Source organism: Manacus vitellinus, unplaced genomic scaffold, assembly GCF_001715985.3.
Source record: "Manacus vitellinus isolate BGI_N305 unplaced genomic scaffold, ASM171598v3 scaffold_4_pilon, whole genome shotgun sequence".
NCBI classification, from domain to species: Eukaryota; Metazoa; Chordata; class Aves; order Passeriformes; family Pipridae; genus Manacus; species Manacus vitellinus.
Window position 1 is genome coordinate 1,190,357 of NW_021940604.1, and position 20,831 is coordinate 1,211,187.

The 20,831-nt window shown below is 39.8% G+C and overlaps 1 protein-coding gene across 8 annotated transcripts; it reads right to left on the bottom strand.

The window, feature by feature from the left end:
* Positions 1-771: 771 nt before the first annotated feature.
* Positions 772-17,365, bottom strand: FBXO30 (F-box protein 30). 8 transcript variants are annotated; one of them, XM_018078102.2, is made up of 6 exons: positions 16,424-16,562; positions 15,964-15,998; positions 15,438-15,517; positions 12,642-12,746; positions 4,535-6,629; positions 772-3,692 (listed from the first exon to the last, which is right to left on the bottom strand). In XM_018078102.2, the coding sequence occupies exons 5-6, from the start codon at positions 6,611-6,613 to the stop codon at positions 3,489-3,491; spliced, it is 2,283 nt and encodes a 760-aa protein (XP_017933591.1). In that variant the 5' UTR covers positions 6,614-6,629; positions 12,642-12,746; positions 15,438-15,517; positions 15,964-15,998; positions 16,424-16,562; the 3' UTR covers positions 772-3,488. The 8 variants fall into 8 exon arrangements, with proteins under 8 accessions (XP_017933591.1, XP_017933593.1, XP_017933592.1 ...); XM_018078104.2 differs by lacking the exon at positions 15,964-15,998; XM_018078103.2 differs by lacking the exon at positions 15,438-15,517.
* Between the last annotated feature and the right edge of the window lie 3,466 nt (positions 17,366-20,831).

Here is a 20,831-nt window from a genome sequence, read left to right on the forward strand (position 1 = left end):
GACATAAAACCAAAATGTAGCCCATCTAAAAAGTAAAATAGTCACAAGTTTGTACTGGCTGAACTTAAACCATGCAACACATTATTTTTTTCAACACAGTTTAGATTAATTTATTATTAAATTTATGTATATGGGTATCACTTTTATTTGTAAAGACTATTAGCATCCCATATTAGCAAATCTCAGAGCAAAAGGTCAATTTCTCAGCAGTCTTCTATTTTAATGAGGTTTTGTTTTATGTTTTGCCATTCTATAAACTGCCTGAACTACAACTATTATCTAAAAACTAGCCTAAATTTTTATCTCTGTATCATTCTCACCAACAACTTTCTACAGTAAACTTTACTCATGAGACAACACACTGAAAATGTTCTTTGCAAACCAGCAGCATATCACATTGATCAGATCTCTCCAATTTATTATTCAGAAAAATCAATTAGAACAAACCTACAAGGTACAATATGTGTCTTCAATGTTATGTAGTTAAATCTTTAATTGTGGAAGGCAATTTCTGCTGCATAATAGACCAAAGCAATAGAAATGGGTAGGTAAGTGTAAAAATAAATTACCAATCTTCACACTGAAATAAATGTGATAAATATTGGTCACTTCCAAATTATGCAATGTTTGAATGTTTGTAAATAGTTTCCTTTATGTAAATTTCTTTCTTTTTGATTATTTACTGGAATCCTACAGGCAGACACTGAGCACCATACTTGAACACTGGTAGGCTGGGGATACGCTTTAAAGAAAGTACAATCATACTAAAAGTGAAACTCCAAAAGTTTTATTAGGATTTCAACAGACATTGCAAAAAAATATTGCATAATGATTGAAAACATAATATTTTAAACAAAGTAGCAATGTGGTATCAAGTAAAAGAAAGACTGGAACAGCTGTCTATATATGCTGTATGGAAGATGTACCACGAAAGGGATACAACATTTTTAAAATTCAAGGGCAAATGTGAACAAGTCACATTTTGATAGACTGACTATACACCATAAATGTTTTACAAACTGCATAGCAGTGTAAAAAAAAAAAAAGGTTTTATCCTAACTATACTGTATTCCTGCATTTCGAGCAGTTTACAAGGCAGAGATGTTGTTTACAACAATGATTTTTTAATAGCTCTGGATTCTCATTAAAAAATTAACTAATTTAACAAAAAAGCCTGTATCTACATTTGAAAATAAAAGTGCATGTACTGAGAAATAGTGTTATTTCTTAAGAAGAGTACTTAAAAAGTTCATTTGATTAGATCAACAACTGATGATACTTTAGATGCAGTTCTGTACTGTGCTACAAGCGAGGTTCTACCAACACTAACTGAACACCCTCTTTTCCATAAGTGACCAAGACATATGTCTGCCTACTGTACTTATCAGGATTCTGGGTAGTTACAAAGAATTCAAGTACCAAAACCACCACATTGCTCACTAAAAAATACCAGTAACCCCCAGACAGACGTTTTAAAGTAGATTTAGCCATAAACACAAACATTATATCATTAACATTCAGGATCCTTCCAGTCACACAACTACTTTTAAAACACTGGAGAGCAGCAGCAAGGAGCCATTAGAGCTAAAAGACAAGAACTGATGAAGGTCTGTCTCCTGCCTTATACTGAAGAATTTGTGAGTAATGAACATTTCAATGCATTCACAGAACTATACCAGGGGTGTAAAATCCCTACCTAAAACCCAGTTGGTATAGTCATCTCTGTACATCAATCTAGATTCTCCTTTCCAGATAACTGGGGTAACAGCTAAGAATTACTGCAAATGTTGCTAACTTCTGTAGATGATTTACTCCTTTCTTCTCTTCAAACAAAAGGAAGATAAGTTGTTGGAACAAGAACATGCAGTTTGAAGATCCAGGCAGAACTTCTATTTGAGCTGTTATGATTTCAACTCATGGCACTGAAGAACTAGATTTATTTTTTTTTCTGGGCACCTGTAGCACTCTGAATAGAAAAAGGCAGTGAATGTTTAGCTGGACTGAACCCAGAATGGGAAATGCACAGATACCAAAGTTGTGAACTGCAGCCAGACTAGCCATAAACAAATGTCCAGTACAGAAATTACAAGTAATAAATTTAGCCATTTTTGTAAACATCTCCTCCTTACTAATCTCTTATTTTTTTCCTATAATGGAAATACGTACTGTATTTCATTGTTCCAAGCTCTGGTCTGTTTCTGTTTTAGCTTTGTGGCACAGTTGCTAAGTGCAACAGGCTAGAGACACCAACATTATTACAAACAAGTTGGAAAGTCAATTCAAGTTATTACAGTTATGCTATACCAGGCCATTTTTCATAGCATGTATTCTCTGTTCATAAATGCTTTGTAAGATCTTTTCTTATGGAAGACTGGAAGCAAATTGGAGTTGTTTGTTTAAAAAATGTGGTTGAACATACATTTCTGATATGCCTTATGCAATTAACAAATCATGTCTCATCTTATGAAGATGATACATTTGCTATACATACCAGTAATTTAAAATGCTGCTTAAAAAAGCAGCATTTTTATAGACAAATTAACAGAAAAGGAGACAATACATCTCACAATACCATAGAACAAGTAAAGCCCTTTCATTAGCTGCATTATAAATTCATAACTGTTCATCACATACTTAGAATTTCTGACTGCTCAAGCAATTTAACCCTCAGCCAACTGCAGGACAAGGAAAAATATTTTGAACATTTGATATTGATGTCATTGTAGGTGCGAGAGTAAAAACTAGTATTCCATGTTTTTAGCTCTTAAAGTTTTGCTCCCAGAAGTAAAATAACTGTTAAGAGTTCAGAAAAAAAATAGCAATTGTTGACATGTCAAAACAAAGTTGTGCTAAAAATTAAGCTGCTGTAAATCTAAGTTCACTTAGATCATTCCTAAAAAAAAACTTTTTTTAAAAAAAGCTGATCCTAGATCACCTGTTAACTAGGAAGAGCACTAGAACACCGGTTTAATGAGAAAAGATGTGCTTAAAAGCTGTGTTTGAGACATCTATTATAAAGTTTTGAATTCTTCCTTATCTTTCAAATATTTGGATTACAATTTGTTAAAAAAAAAATAGACCAGATACAGAAAGAACATTTGGACAGGATTTTCTCTCACTACAATTCAGTGTTTCCTATCTAAATGTGCATATCATTTAGAGGCTATTTTTGAAATATTATCAGTCATCAGCAACATGGGCACCAGTGAATCAGAAAACACATCTTAGGATTCTGTTCTTAAATTATATAAGTTAGATAAAACTACCCTGTCCAGCAAGTTCCGAATTTTTCAAACGTTAAGGCAACTTTCATTACTTTCCAGCTAAACAGTATTATAAAAAATAAATGTCACTTCAAACCTTATATACACAGTGACAGAGAAGATTTAGCTAGAAAGTATCTTTAGTACATTAATAAAGTGTCATGTAATATTACCGAGGTTATATCAGGTGCTTGAGTGTATGTGCAATTGGAGTGGTTGCAATACTTAAAGTACTGGTTTCAAAACAGAGCGCAGTGAACGTCCTTCTTTAGTGAGTTCTCGTGTTACACACATACATGGCAGCGGAACAGCCTCCTCTCTTCTCTCTACAGCATTATAGCTACATTTCTTCAAGTGGTCAGCCATGCTTACGATGTCAGCAAACTTCCACTCTTTCACAGTACAGAAGGCTGTACTGAAGCGCCAAACCTAGAAAATAAGTTGCACTTAGGCTCAAAATGTTTTAAGATACCTGAACTCAGAGCAGAAAATTAAGTACTTGTGCTATGAAACTTTCAGGTAATGTTGTGCGTCTACTATAAATCATAATAAAAACCAACATAGCAAAAATATACAATGCTAAAAGCTGTATGGTCAGTCCCAGGTTGACTCAGATTCCAAGACAACTCTGAACTGGGAAGAAACACAGGCAGTATTTTTTGCATCTACAAAATAGATGCAATCAGAAGTTAAATGACAAAGTATTGCAACACCAGTCATTATGATTTGGTTCTGAAATTATCAACTTCTGGAATTTCAAATAAGTGCTAGAGATGCTCTTGAGGAGGATGGTGAAAACTACTACACAAAGGTCATCCAAAGGTTTTAAATTATTTCAGTATTTAAGGCACTCAATATCATGGCAATAGATAGGATTTCAACAGGTTAGAAAAAATAATTGCTGTAAACACTATAAAGGCAAGAAAAGCAAACTCTGTAGCAGCTTTCCTATTTCTGTGGAATACTGATATCAAAGAAAATCATGAAGTAATCTTTTAATATTTTAGAATATTGGAAAAAACAGAAGTTAATTTACTTTCATCCAGTGAAAACTAGACAGACTACTTCAACTTCTACTTCTCCAACTGTAAAGAAGATTGAGCCAACCTGCTAGCAATTTTCACTTGTTCTAGATGACAATCTCTTTCTCGAAGGGTTATTATACCAAAAGCAAGTAGTATCAGAGATAATGTTAAGAGTAAAAGCAGAGACAGGACCAATTTAATACTTTGCCTTTCACCTTCAAAATAAAAAAAAAACCCCACACTTACCTTTTCTTTTACCTGCCAAGAACTTCCATCTGGGTACCTTCTCTTCTCCCACAGCAATATCACCATTCCACGTGCTTGAAGTAAGCTTCCACACACATCTCTCATTAAACGTGACACTCTTGAAAGCTGACATAAACTAAAGCCATCTAGAAAGCTAGCAATATGCTGCAGCACCTCAAAAGGTAGGCTACTCAGATGGTCATTGTGCAGTCCAATTAAGCAGCTTTTTGCTGGTTCCACTAATACTGTGGATATACAAGGCTGAACTCCAAATGACCGTAAGTGGCGGTCATGAATAATTTTTGCCCCTTGTGTTGAAGGACAAAACCTTCGTTGAGAATATGTACACCCATAATATGCCAAAGGACACCTCTGCTCCATCCAGCCGTTAAGGCCAGCATGAATGTCTCCATGCACATTCTTAAAATGCGATGAAAATTCATTCCTTCTAAACAACTGTCCACAAACGAATGTAAACATTGAACGCTGTTTTGTTTGGTATCTAGCCACATATTCCAACACCAAATCCAGTCCAAGGGTCTGGAATGGACTTGGATTTGAGAGCTGTGGGTTGGCATGATCACATGCAGAAGCTGAAGCTATTTCCCCCACCATTGTATTTGTGGCCAATATCGCAGATGGGAGAGAAAATGTTTGGGTCCCAAAGTCAACGTGAAACGCATCAACAGCACGACTTTCGGATATCCCCCTACCTCCGGGAGAGTCTCCTAGGCAAAACAACAGAGCTGCAGTGATTAGATCAATCCCTTGAAGACCCATAGGATCTTCTGTTACCTCCAAATCTGATGTATCAACAGCTTTGTCTTCTTTTGGTGCTGACCAATAGTGGTTAACAAGAAATCTGTATGATCGATGCCGCAAAAGTGAAAATGCATCTATGTTTCTCAATCTTTCTTGCTCCACTTGTTTCTCTAATATTTCTTCTTCATTAGCATTATGGGGAAGTAGTACATGATTAATATTGCCATTAACTAAGTGATCAGTTGATATTACTTCTTCTTTAAGTTGTGCTGTTACAGGGAAGGAGCTGCAAGACTGTAATGCTTCATCATCGTGAGATGCAGTACATTCACCATTTGCTACACTGGACGGTTTTGAATTAGATGCACTAAGATCTTCATTCTGGTCCAACACCTTTGAACATTCATTTTCTACATGAAAGCCATTACACAAAAGTGGGGAGTTACTGAGGTTTAGATTTAAGTCATGATTTTGCACTACATCATAACAAATATCACTAGAACCATTTTGCTCCATTTGTGAATTTTGACTCAAGCTATCGAAGTTAATTCCCCCAACTGCTCCTACATTATCTTCATCTGGATATTCATGGTCAGACTTTTTATCCTGAATAATGCCACTAGAAGCTTGTTCTTTAATCTCAGTATCTTCTTTCCTTTCATGTGGTGAAATGCAGATGTTTGAACTTAACATATTAATGTCCCGTGTAGCAGTGTTCAGAATATCCAGAGCAGCAGCTAAACTCCTCGTTGTTTCAACAGTAGCTTGATAAAGTGCACCATAGGACTCTTCATCTACAGGCATCAAACCATTTGTATGCACTGTATCTGGGGCACTTGATTTGACAGAAGTTTGCTCTCTGGATTCTGGTATTTGTTCACCTGCTTTTGACATCATAGTTGCTACTTTAAGGGATTCTAATAACATGCGCTGGTCTTGAAGGGCTAAAGCCATATCTAGCTGCTCCACTTCATCAACATCTTTACTCAGGTTTTCATAAGATTTTCGGTCAGCATAACTGACTGGCCATCTATTCCACTCCATGGTACAACATACCACACTTGCAGGACAAACTTCTAGATGGTCAGCAATTTTATTTCGGGCTACTATGAAGGGACATCCAAAGCCACTATTCAAACAAGGCACTCTTTCAAGTGGACATAGCATGCGATGTTCCTCAGCTTTACAGGAGTGAAAAACTGCACCACAAACCAAGGGGCAGCCAATCAAATCACAGGAAATGCCCGGCTCTGGTCTGGTCATACAACGACGGCTGACACAGTTCACACAGTGTATATGTTGCTGATGTTCCTCCATGACTGTAAATCCAATTCTGAGTAAAGAGAAAGGAGACAACAGCAGAGAATATTTACTCAATATTGTTAATATTTACTGACCATTATTTGCAATTTTGCATCCTTGGTCAGTACCCATTTTAGGAAAACAAGTATGTAAGATCTTATTTCAAAGAAATGGTGCTTAAAAGTTCATCTGAAAATTAAAAATACACATTTGCATCAGAGTCCAAAACATGGTCTATACATTTATTTACCGGCTCTACTATATGGGAAAAATGTTGTATAATCCTTCCCTCTGGAATAGTCCTTTTTCCCTGCCCATTGCAAATAGATTATTCAATGAAAAACAAAGCATGATCATTGACTATATAGACTACTACCTAAAATCATAAACCATACAACTGTACAGAGACAAAATAAAGGAAGCCAGATTCATCCTCATCTCCAGTTCTCTAAATTAAACAGAGGCAACATATTCCCCATATTCTGCCTGGCTACCACCTAAGATGCTGACACCCTCTTCATGCAGTTCTGTTTAACACACTCTGCAGCCTTCAGTGAGTATCTCAGTTCCCTGTTGTGTCCCATTCTCGCCTTCAACTCCATGCACCTGACAGACTGCAGTCCTTTACAACAGCTCTTCGCTCTTTTTCTTCCTCTATAGCTTATAGCTCCTCCCTTATTTTTTATAGTAGTTGTTGTACAAGGGTAGCAATTACACTACACAATTACACTGCACATTAAATAAGTCCTTTTATTTCATTGAAAACTTTTACATAAAACTTTAGTAGCCAACATGGTCCTACCTATACGTCCAGTTCAACCCACAAAATGTAAATTTTTAATGCATCCTATGGCAGTCCTGATTACAATACCAGCAGTTCAAAGTATAAGGGTATCACAACACTACATAAAAAGGCTAAACAACAATAAAAATGCAAATACATATACATCAATTGTGTAATCTATAATAACACACTGACACAAACAAAAAATTCAATTCTTTGTTGTGGCATGGAAAGAAAGGAAAAACGAAAAATGAAAAAAAGGAAAATGAAAGAAGGGAGAAAGGAAGGAAAAAGGGAGAAAGGAAGGAAAAAGGGAGAAAGGAAGGAAAAAGGGAGAAAGGAAGGAAAAAGGGAGAAAGGAAGGAAAAAGGGAGAAAGGAAGGAAAAAGGGAGAAAGGAAAGAGAAGAGTAAACTTTGCATCTTTGTACAATACTTTGAGAAACTCTGGAGCGACTCATTTGCTGGAGTGCAGGCCCACACAAGTGATCAAGCTCTCCTGTATGCTCCAACAAACTCCCTCTCAGCAGTGATACCAGTAGGGATTAAAGTTCAGAAATATCAGAGAATGATTTGTGCATAGCAAAATCTCAAAATACTGTTTCAAAAATCCATTGCTCAGTTTCAGCTCTTCCTTACTCCCCCACCCTCTAGTAATTTTCTTGAGAAATAAAATGCTCAAATACTTTAAGATTGATAGAAATAGTTCCTTATTCTGCTAGCTAACAAATGCTCTCATGCATTGTCTTCAGACTGAATACTTCTATTTTAATGCATTAAGACTTCTTACATTAAAATTACTCTAAACTGAAAAAATAAAACTGCTTAGTATTATTCCTTCTGTTCAAACTGATGGTAAAAAGAAACAAGTGCCTTTTAGACACTCCACTTTAAATAAAGCATTTAAATAGAAATCTATGTGACACTTCACTCACTTCTGTTCTTTTATAATGCTTTGAAATTCATGCCAACTTTAAGGAGCAATCAGTCCTCACCCCCCCATCCGTCGTAATTTGGATGACTTAAATATTTTAGCCACCCACTCTCCTGAACACTTCTAACAAAGAAGCATATGTGCTACACTTAGCAGGCAAAACACAGCTGAATTTCCCCCACTATACCTTAGCATTTATATACTGAGTAACAAGTGAGTTTCAAATAAATTGTCAAGTGCATCAGTCACTGGATTCAGTGACTGACTGACTTCCTAAACATTTTCACAAACCTTTCTGGCACACAACCTGCTTTCAACGTGCAAATTAAGTCAGATAGCATCTACTACAAAAGCTGAAACACGTTTAATAAAGAATAAAAAAGAGAAAACGATTTAACTTCTCTGAAGATATTTTTAGTTCTTCCAGGAAAGCCCTGTCTACCTTAATTCTTGCCAAATACAGCAGCCTATTGCTAGACTAAAGAAAATCTCAGAACTTTGCATCAGTACTGAAACCACACTGTAGCCTTCTTCAAGTCAACAGGTGAGCAGAGATCAAAAGGAAGCTCTCAGGTTATGTGTGTATTTTAAAGTGCATAAGACAAAATGAAAACAGCATTGAAAAAGACAATTGCTAATTTATAATGCAGGAGCCCCTAGAGACCCCAGCCCTTGTTTCATGTATCTAAACAGTCTTGCTTCCTTAAAGCAACAGCCTGGTAGTAGTAAAGCTTAATTTAATCAATTAGCCACAATTATGATTTAAAATAAAAAATTTAAAAACATATATTGTTTACATACTTTGCAAAAAGCTCTGCACCCTGCTCACTTTAAGCTGGCCAGAAGTGAGCCACTTGCAGAGGAGTGGGCAGGTGTGTTAGGTAGCACACACACTGCTGCTAAGCCAGCACTATTCTACTGCTTCTAGGCCAAAGCTGGCCCACATGCAGCAGCTCAGAACCCAGTCAAACTGAGCTCCTATTTGCCTGCACCATTTCTGTAGACATACCCCAAATTAGTCAACCACCATTAAATACTATCTTTAAATAGCCTATGTGAGCTTACACAGAACATTCTATTAAGACAGTAAAACATCCTCCTCCCCAGCACACTATCTTGGTTTTTTACAAGTCAGATTGTAAAACCCGAGTTGCAGGATGATACTGGCTTTTCTCAGGCTCCTGGGCTCCTTCACACAAAAGCTAATATTCATCAAAACTTAATGATTTCATACAAGCAAATGACAAGTGACGTGTGCAAAAAGGAAACAAAATCTGGTGAAAACATGATATATCAGTAACAGACAGGATATGAAAGCCAAAGCTGACACTAAAATATCAAGTCTTATCAACAGGTAGATGCTAACTTGTTCTATAACAGATGCTTCAGGTTGTTTTTATAAAGAGGCAGTTACAGACACAAATCAATTAAGCAGCTGAAGTGACCTATTCCCTCAGTTTCCATAAATAAGAATTTTACTGGTCACTAGGAAGTTTTACGTTAGTTGCCATTTATCTTAAAATTCAAATCCCTTGGTTCCTTATCTAAATTCATAATTTAGAATCTCTTCAGACATCAGCAGACCATCAACAGAACATTCACTAAAATTCTGTGTTCTGCTTATAGGCATTAACTCCACAGCACCTGGTGTAGAACTTCAATTTAGTCAGAATGTCACATTTTACTTACAGGTTATTACAAAGTCTCTTTAAATATATTACATGTCCTTTTATGCATTGGGCTTCACATTCAACAGCTGTTTTGGGCAGTCATGAGTTCCTGGACTGCTTAAACTAGTTAAGGCTTCTGATATAATTCAATTATCAAATTGCAAATTAAGTCCAAAGGCAAAAAAAACCAAACAACCCTATCAAACTGGTGAAGTAAATGGATAAGACCTCAAGAATTAGCACATTCATTAATCAGCAAATGGCCATGACTCACTATTTTGTAAGCTAACTTTGTGAACCACAGAACTTAGCACCTCTTTGATTCATAGATTAAGAGCATCCACATATGAATAATTTTTCTTTAAATAACCATAACCAATATATCATTAGTACTACACAGAGAACAAGAACCACCCTCTTCCCAAATACTGCCTTGTAAAGGAAAAAACTGTTGGGTAAAGGGGAGATAAAGAAAATTCTTGCTGGAGGTAACAAAGTCCTTTCATTTTCTCTAATACAGCAAACTAAAAGGGCTAACAAAGAATGTCATTGCTGACCTAAAGAAAAATATATGTCATTAAAACATGTACCAATAGTATTTACGGTGTTTATATCCCACTGTGTTCCTTGTCACAATATGGTGAGAAGACAGTGTCAGATCAATGACTACAGCAAGGAGGAACAGCTGTCCTTTTCTAATAGTGTAGTGTCAGCAACTAGCTTCAGTTCAGTTCAGTGTGCTTAAGTACACACACTTGACTGTTACTAGCAGAGAAACCTAAAAATACATCCCGTTCCAGTGAGGTGACCACTGCTGTCAGAATTTGTGCAATCACTTGATGTTATTGTACATACTATACAGTCAGCTGACCAAATCAGCCGGAACATGCTTTGAAAATCTGTCATAATTAAAAGGATTAAAATTCCAGCTGCTACTGCCACATGATTTTCAGTTGCTGTTATAACACAAACATTAAAATAGCATAATAAAAGTTTCAGACACTACACAGTGCTTCAGCTGCAAGAGCTCTCACTTTCTTCTACACCACAAGAGCTGTACTTAGTATTATCAAACCCAAAGCCTGCTTGCTTACTCTCCCCTCCGTGAATTCTTTGGTGCCAATAAGGCAGGAAATCACACAACCATTATTGCTATTGGAACCCTCCATTACTCAGCCACCTTTTATTCACCAACCTATAAAGCTCAGCTACCTTTGAGACTCTTCTATCAAATTCAAGTAAATAGGCAAACAGGTTCTTAAATTACTGGTTCAAGGAAGTAGAAGCATAGAGACACACAAGCTGTACTACAAGTTTAAACTCCCAGAAGCATCCAAATCCACCCACAAGCAAATATATGCAAACCATGCTAAAAAGTTCCCCTTTCTTCTGGACACTGTAGAAGAGACTGCCGTACTTCTGAATCTTCCATCTTTTACTCAGGTTTCTCTCAGGAACTTCTCTTTCAGATGCCCAACTTCGACCTTACGGGATACTAATTGCTGCTCCCACCCTGGAGTTCATCAAGACAACCCTGATTTCTGTTACAAGTAGGGAGATCAGGGAAGTTAAAACTGTATTCAAAACAGTTGGACAGATGAGTGTTCACTGGATTCTCATACATAAATTCATCCCCAACAAAGAGGAGAGCATCTTCCCTGGCTGGTAGTGACTGCATATATTGAACATATTAGAATGCGTCTACATTACCTTTTTGTTAAACACTGAAAACATGAGAAGAAGCTCCAATTACTAAAGCCCAAAATACTATATAAATAAGATGCTACTTTGGACCATTATGATCATAGTCTACACTAATTTATTACACAAAAGAGGCAGAAAAAGTTCATGCTCAAAACATGGCTTCTTATTGCAAGGAAAAAAATTCAGGGGGACACATACTTCTGGAAAGATGCAAGTTTTATCAGTGGTCTAGCATTGACAGAATATATACTAACTGCTTTTTTAAGCATAAATTAAAGTTACCTATCCCCCTCACAAACAAACAAGACCAAAACAAAAAGAAACCTCTAATTACAGCAAAAATAGTAACCATTAGAATTATAGGGAAGTGCAACCTTTTTTATATCAATCTTATAAAGAAGAGCTTTTCTATGTCTGTCTATTTCTGCCCCAAATATCCTACTCTAGGAACAAAAATCTATTTTGCATTCTTTTGAGTAGCACTTTAGGAGTTCCTTTCTTCCTAGTGGCAAACCATCTTCCTACCATTCATAGATTTCAATTTCAGTGAGGTTATTTCCTCCAAAATCATTGCAGAAAAAAAAAAAAAAAAGGTAGAATTGAAGGGGAAAATGACCCAAAGCAAAACACTGATTTGACTGAAGTGGACCTTCCACAGATGCCCTATGTGTCTGGTTTTGTTCCATTTTAGAATAGAAGCTCTGATGAAACGACAGAACACTCTCTTCTATCCCTGTTAAACTCAATGAGTGTTAAAAATCAAAACCAAAACTACTAGGCTTTTCCTTTGAGTACTTTTGTGACAGATCTGCCATGCATTCTTGCTTCCTTGACACATGCCCCAGAGAGGAAACCCCAAGGCTTCAATGTGCCTTTGGCCACACCCTGACACAGGACAACGGCATGAGGAGCAGCTATGCTTGCTGCACGGCTCAGGCACAGAAGCACTCTACCTGTTGAGATGGTGACAGGGCAGAATCAGCCAGAGAGTCAGTAGATTTCATGTGTAAAGCACTTCTGAACTTGAGCACAGTGTGACTCCTCAATTGCTGCAGACTCTGAAAGAAATGAGATCAGAAGTAAGATTTCATTTCAGGTGTAGAAATTGCTTTACATATGTACAATCCCCTGGAAAGGTCATGTGCTTACACTACCTGGAGCTACAATGCTGAAATTTTTTGCAGCCTTTATAGAAATATAAACATCTTTTTAACAGACTTCCCAGGGGCAACCTAAGTTCTGTCATTTTAGCTTACTGATAGCTGTTAGTCACCTCGTTACATTTAAGGCTGTAAGAAATTATTCAAAGATATTATTCTGACCTACCACACTTAATTCATTGCTCTGACCACTTCAGGAAAAAAACCAAACTCGAATGAAAGATTACAACAGCTGGAGAACTAAAATAAGTAAATAAATTTAAAGTTTGATTTTTTTACAAACTGCATTTTAGTCTAGTTATAATTCATCCATCTTCAGTCTTCACATGAGAACTTATTAAGCAGTTGCTTACTATTAAAAAGCTTTTTACTGTAATAAGCTGCTTCTTCCTTGTGTTCATACCCAAGGATTATCACTAAAACTTAACAGAGATGGAATTGAGGTGATAGGCCCGAAGGAACAACGATATTCTTATCCCCCAATTTCCTTCAGGAAAACAGGAAAGAAAATAAGCCATTTCTCAGAAAGCAGAAACAGTACTACTGTAAAAAATAATGCATTCTGTATTGCAGGAGGTAGTTTTAACCACCCAAAACAAAAAATAAATTCTTCTTATGTAATATTTTAATTCATACATGCTGCCAAAGAATTCCTGATCTCTGCATATTTACAGAAATTGGGCCAAGAATGTCATTAATACACTATTTCAGGTCTTTCTACACAAGTTTAACCAGTTCCCATAGCAAAATAAGAAAAGAACTTTAAAGTAAATGGACCATGAATGCAACTTCTCTCCAACATACCAGACTGAAATGCAGATGTCATGTATTCTGTACATATAAGTTATTTTTTCTATTAAAAATACATCCTTGTTAGTAGACAATGGCCTGACCAATATACAGCAAAATAGACAGTACACAAAACAATTTAACAGACATCCATACACACATACCTCATCAGATTACACTGAAGTAGAAATGAGGGAGTTTGTCCCAAAATATTTTGAAAATTTCAAAATAGAAGAAGATTATGAGAACAAGAGAGACTGTTTTAAGTCTCTAACCTATTCTATTTTTGGGTATTTCACTTTCTTATCAAATGAAAGACATTTTTTGCAGCAACTGTTAGGCTTTTCCCCCTTCCAAGCTACTTGGTTTTAAACACAAGAGAAACGGTAAAAAAATAGTTAGTTTTAAAAAAACCCCACTACTGTCTAAACAAAACCTCACCTATCTCAAATAGTTGATGACAGAAAGCTGGGAATACATTTCATAATGAGCATGTTATACCAGCTCTTTCAATATGTTTCTAACATAAATGAAGAACTGGAAAACACAAACTCTTCACTACAAGTTTGTGCAGGGTTTTAGGACGTACAGTGAGTCATCAATTTATCTCTAATATAATTTAGACTGCATTTTCCAAATGCCAACAAGCTTGATGCTATTTCTTTTTCCCCAAAGACTCCAGCTGAACGTTCCTATCCAAACACATTCCTTATCTGATGACAATAGTGACTCAGCCAAAACAAGGTTTTGTAAAAGCATTACAGCTATGTCAGTAAAGCACACTCATATAAAGATCCTATTTGCAATGAATCTATCATTTCAACAAATTTCTCTGTCAAATAGGACTTTCGGAAAACTGCAATTTCTACTAGAGATGTTTCTAATCTGACAAATAAAACCCTGAACTTCAACAAACAAAACACCACCCACCTTCCAGCATCTCCATAACCAAGTCTGAACCAGGTATCACAATCGGCCTGAACCACTACTTAAGTTTTGTATGAAGAGCTGTAACTACACCACTTAAAACTTTACCTCACCATGCCTCTCGTTCTCATGACTTAAGTTTAAACCTATCATGTTTTCATCATGATTTCACATTAAGAGCTTAGATCAACATTGGGCATTTGGTAAGAAACAGCACAGTCTATTCAATTAGATGTTCTGCTGACTGTAAGGGTTTGCAGGGTACTGTAGCTTCAAGTAGCATTAACAGATTACAACAAAATTACAAGACATCAAGTGTCACCTCAGAAACTATGAAAAACAGTAGCCTGCAAAGTACATCAGAATCTAGAACTCCCCTGCCATTTTAACTCCCTTGGCCTGTTTCAGAGCAGTTTGTATTACGAGATTTTTCAGCCTTTTTCCTTCATTCAATATTGAGACTAGATACTGCTCAGACACTTAGGACAGCTTACACAGATTTCTCTGTGACCTTCAATAATTTGAGGTCTCCTACTTCTTTATTTGAGGTCTGTTCAGGAATACTTAGCACCCCTTATACAATCTAACCATCTCACCAACAGATACATCATCTTTATTCTTATTATGCAGATAAGAAAACTGAAGGGAAATTGCCACCAGCATAATGATAAAAAATGATTCCCTGCTCCCACCTCTGTACCACTGGATCTCAATTGTTAGGGGCAAAGAGCCTTTGACTCAGTTGAGACAGAGCTCACCAAAGAAACAGATCTATTGATATGAGGGAATTTTTGCTATTTTAGTTCAACTGGACTGAATACAAAGCATAGGTTTTTCACAGACCTGAAATCTACAGCAGCTAAAGGAACTCACTTGAAGACTGAGAGCCATATGCTTTCTTCTTCAGAAAGTTGTAGACTACAAGACACTCTCTTCAGGACCTAAAAACCTGGCTGTCCAAAAACATGCAGAACTCTTGTCCAGAAAGCTTCCAACCAGATATTGCTTGTTAAACTCAGCACTTATTTTGCCCATTAGACTTCTAACATCAAAGTAAAAGGCAAGGGAAATATAATCCAAATTTAAGAAGCTAATTGAATAAATGCAGAATTTAGTGCAAAAGAGTAAAAACACTGCTTTTGCATAACTTTTGCCCATTCTGCTGGGATTCTTCTGTTCTCTAACACCTTCTAACTTTGGAAGAAAACGAGGCAAGAGACCCAACGAAAAGTCTCAGCTTGCAATACAACCCCCATTCACCCTTTTAATCTACTTCTTCTCTGGATGAAATTTGACTGCTATGCAGAAATTACGCACAGATATTTACACGCATACAGTGTCGGACACAGAGTAAAGTTACCAGTGTATTTTTCAGTCTTCCAGTACTCAACTTGCTTACCAAGCAAAGTTCTTCTAATAATATGTTTTGGACTTCTGGGAGAGGGGTGCAGAGGGGAAGATCATAAAAAGGCATAACTAATATTCTCATCAAAAGAGATGCATGAACCTTAACCATCCAAATCACAGCACAAGTTAAGGTGTATGACATCAATATGCAGCAGAAGGCAGCAGCTGACCAGGGAAAGGACTTAACCATCAAGTACTACACACCAATTCTACAGAAAGCAGAGGAAGGCATCTTGCCTTAAGTACTAGCACAAGCAAGGTGATGCTGTTACTACACGAGCACAGGCCTGGGTTTGGACTAGTATGGTAACACACACTTATTCTGGCATATTAACAACACGGGAAACAAGGATTATGTAAAGCTCCTCAGCCAAATCCGAGTAGAGCTTTATAGAACAAAAGAAAGCCGTCTCTCCAGTCCACGGGTTGTTTCCCTTAAGAATTCTGAAGACCTGCTGCAAACAACAGCGGCGCTAGAACTTTTGGAAGTGAGGCCACACAACAGTTCCAACACGCGAGCCGTTCAACAAGCTGCTGTCATCTCCCTGTGTGCTTCTGATTGCCGATCCGTGGGGTTACGGGAGTGCAACCACGTAACGTTCTTTACCTTCATAAAGGAGGGAAACAAAGGTTCCACTGCACGTCAACAACAGCCGTAAAAAAAAAACGAATTTGGAGAAGAGTCAAACCACCACCTCCTGCATGGTCTGAGCACACCTACTCGAAATAACACGAACACGGGGCAGTAGAGAAGATTTTCAGGAATACCTCTAGATCATCTGCTCTCTTCCCCTCTCCTTCCACGCAGAAAGGAGCCTCTCCGACTGCGGTCTCCACAGCACCAGGCAGCCCCCGGCCCTATCCCCTCCCCACGTGCTATCGCGACACCCCGACAGTGCTGGCAGCACTGGGGTCATAATAAGCAGCAGCAGCAGCGCTCGGTCCGACGCCGCCGCCCGTGAGCCCGGAGTGGGGCCGGCAAAGGGGCGGGGCGGCCGCGGCCACCCCTACATGGCCCGGCCCGGCCCGGCCCCGGCGCTCCGGCCCGCGGGGATCGGGGGGCGGGCGGGGCGGAGGGACCCGGCGGACCCGCCAACCGAGCCACCCGCGGCCGCCCCGGCCGGAGCTGTCAGCGGGCGGCTGAGGAGCCGCCCTCGGGCGCTCGAGCCCGGCCGGGCCGCCATTTTTTTACGGCCGCGGCTGCCGGGCGCGGGGCGCGGCCCCGGGGGGGGCGCAGCGCCCCGGCTCGCCCCCGCCGGGACAGCGCAAGCAGAAGCAGCGCGGCGGCTTCACCCGTCCCCGTCGCTCGGCCGGCAGGCAGGAGGGCGCGGGAGCCTGCGCTGCGCCTCGCCCTTTTCCCCTGCGGGGCTCTGGCCGCGCCGTCGCCGCCGCACTCCGCTCCGCCTCAGCCGGCCCGGCTCGCTCTGCCCGCACCGCCGCGCGGGGCTATCCGGCCGCGGCCCCGCTCCGGGCCGCGCCCCCCGCGGCCGCGCGGCGCGCGCGCGCTTCCACAAGCAAGGCCAGCGGGTGCGCGGGGCGGGGCGGGGCCGGCGGGGCGGGCCGGGATGGAGGGACGGGCCGGTGTTGCCCGAATGTGGCGTGGGCGTCCTGGGTGCCCTCCTTGCGCGTGCGCGGTAGCGGAGGCTGGTGGGGTGTGGGTGGGTGCGAGGGGGAGCGGTGGCTCCGGGGCTCCCTGGCGTGCCCTGCCCTTCCGCTCCGGGAGCCAGCGTGCCCTGGCCCTGGGGTTACCGCCTTTGCAGCTTTCCTGGGCCTCGGGGCTGCCGCTGCGGGCGTGGTGTGGGCGGAGGGCTCAGCGAGCGCAGCTGCCGCGTCGGGTCCGAACGGACCCTCTCGGCTCGCCGGGCGCACCGGTGGGCGCTGGGGCACTGTGACGACCCACCCTTGAAGGGAAGGGAAGCACCTAAGATTCCTAAATGCGCGTTAGCACTGTGACGACCCACCCTTGAAGGGAAGGGAAGCACCTAAGATTCCTAAATGCGCGTTGGTCGAGACGAGCGACAAAAGTCAGAGGGTCCGCAATCAATCAGGAAGTTTTATTAGTAAATTGTACGTTTGCCATGGAAATTGGTATGTTAGTCCCTGACCTACTATATAAGGCACACGACACTGAGTTTCAGATAAAGTGGTAGGGAGAAAGGAAAGGGAAGAAAAAGGGGGGAAGGGAGACAAGGAGATCACCAGTCCTGGTTCCAGGGTCAATCCAGCTGAGGGGATGCACCACTGCAATCTATCCTGTGACTTAAGTCGGCTTTTCTGGGCCTCTGCAGGCACTGGGTCTTGCTAAAGCCCCCACCACATCAGCAAAACCTTTCCAGCCAGCCAGCTCAGAACATGCCTTCTGGTGTTACTGGCAGTGCCTGTCTAACACCTTTCTGGGTGCATGTTGGGCTTACACCCCACAACTTTCTTCCCAGAAGCTTGGACTTGGTCCCAGAAGTGCAGTGTGTTGAGCCTTCCTTTGCAGGTCTTGCCCTTCAGTCCATGGAAACCTGCCCTTGTAACTAGGTAGGAATCACACAGGGTGTACAGCTGTAAGTGTCCTTATTCCTGATACACTTCATATTTTAAGGGGATACAGTGTGTCTTACAGTCCTGAGAAAAAAAGCAGTTTTACTTAGACCATACCCTTTTTTTTTCAGAAGGAACATAATAAATGTAGACGTATTTTGTGGCCGCAGAAGATACAGCTTGGGGAGATTAGTTTGTTAATTCACAAGAAAAGGTATTCTTCCTTTAAATTTCCAGGAAAACCTTGTTTTCTGCACCTAGTTTCTAAAGACCTTCTTTCCCTGCCATCTGTGTAGACTTCTGTTTGAGAGAGGTTGTACATGTTTAAGATCAAGCAAAATAGATCCTCTGAATCTCTCAGCACCTAACCCAGGTTTGCTGGGGAGTAAGTAAAAGATGTGAGACTGTTGCACGTTTGAACATTTAGCATCTTAGAAAATTCTTACCTTTCTTACTCTAAACAAGAGAGCATGAAGGACATAAGCCATCATTTTCACATTAGGTACGTAAGACAAAGCATAAGATGACCTTAATATTGAGGCATCATTGCCAGCACTTCCTATAATAAGCACTCTCAGATTTGCCCCACCCTTATACTACAGCCTTGATCTTCCTTGATCCTGAGGACAGGCCCTTTTTATCCTTCATAGGTTTGATTATAGGATCAGGATATAATAATCGAGCCAAGTGAGTTCCAGAAGATGGTAGGGATTGGCACCATGACTCAGAGAAGCCAAGCAAAATCGTTTCATCTGCTCAGCAGGCAATTATATAAATTACTGGGCAGAATCTGTGTAGACAGTCATGGTTTTTGCAACTGCCTCGTACTGGCAGTGTCTGCTGTGGGGCAGGTGGAGTTTACTGTGCTGCTTATTCTCACCACAGTGGAGTACACTTGCTGGCTGGCTGAGATCACTCTGCTGTAGAGGTATTAATTACACAGGGTGTTGCAGTGCTTCTGTCACTGACTGTGTTCTGGAATTGAGCTTCTATGACTGAAGCTGGGCTTTTTATTGCTTCTTTTGAGTGAGAAGAATGAATTTCTGTGGCTTGGACTTCCTTTCTCATACCTCAGCTGAGACTTCTCTGATCATGCAGTCATTCAGGGAACAATCTGCTGCTTCTCTAATGCTTTAGTGCATATAGTTGTTTATGGTCCCACAGCTATTCCCTTGTGTCCCACCAGACAATCATCATCATTCCCATGAACTGCTATTTAAGGTAATCAGGAAAATTGTAATCACACAATTTGGCTTGGTACCATTGACCTACAAGCCAGAAGGTCTTTGAGGATTCAGTGGGTGAACAACTGGAGAGGTTATTTTCTGCTGGCTTAAATCCAAAATGACTGAAACTTCATTTGGGCTATTCATAAATGGAAAATGAGTATCCATTTCTGGTCCAGTATTGTTCTGTACATGACACTGTCACTGAAGTCAACAGAAGAGTGAAGTGTATATTGATTCTTGAGGCGGTATAACTGGTGTCTTTCCCCTTATTTGAAGTAAAACCTGTACCAAATACCAAGGCAGTTGCTGAGGTGTGCAAACAATCTCCTGTAATCCAGTAACTGTGAAATAAAACACATTTATTTCTAAGGTTGTGGAAAGTGCAATTTGTTTGCTGTCAGTGAATGTGAATTATTTAAGCACTTTCTAGTTTCAAATTCTAGCAATCACAGTCTTTTTTCACCGATGGGTATTTTTGTCTGGAAATTCTTTCTACGTGGAGACATAGAGGGGGAAAAAATTACTAATGTTTCCAAAATGCATTTGCAAGTAGATTGACTAATGCGTGAGTGTTCGTATTTAGCAGTGTGTAAAAATAAACAGCTGAGATCTGCCCACAAAGCCACATATGCAATTTACACTGCAGGATGTTTCCAAACAACAGAGACCTCAAAAAAAGTTTTTTGCAACTCTTAAGTTTGTTTTCAACCTAGGACCATCAAGAGATCTGATACTTACCTTAGTGCTTTTATGGTTATACCTTTTCAAGCAAAGTCTCTCCTCTTTAACGAGGTACTTCTTCTGTCATTTAAAAAAAAGCCAGTGAATAGCCTAGAGACTTGAAGTAGCATAATAATCAGATTCTCTGATAGTAGTAACATTTGATATTTTAGAACACCTTGAACATGGATTATAAAAGAAGCTGCTAGATAAGATCATGAATTTGGGCATTTTGTGTTGTTTCTTCATGTTCTACCTTTAACATAGAAGGTTTTTTTGTAGGAAAATTTACCCTATGAGGTCAGATATCTCAGTGTCAGCATAATGGCACTAGTTACAACCTGTAACTACCTAGTTACAACCATTAAAGCTGTGGTGGGTG

Coding starts and splice junctions, on each gene's coding strand:
- FBXO30 (XM_029962757.1), bottom strand. CDS start 6,613: ATGGAGGAACATCAGCAACATATACACTGTGTGAACTGTGTCAGCCGT. Junction 3,693..4,534: donor CTTGGCAGGTAAAAGAAAAG/GTAAGTGTGGGG, acceptor CTTATTTTCTAG/GTTTGGCGCTTCAGTACAGC.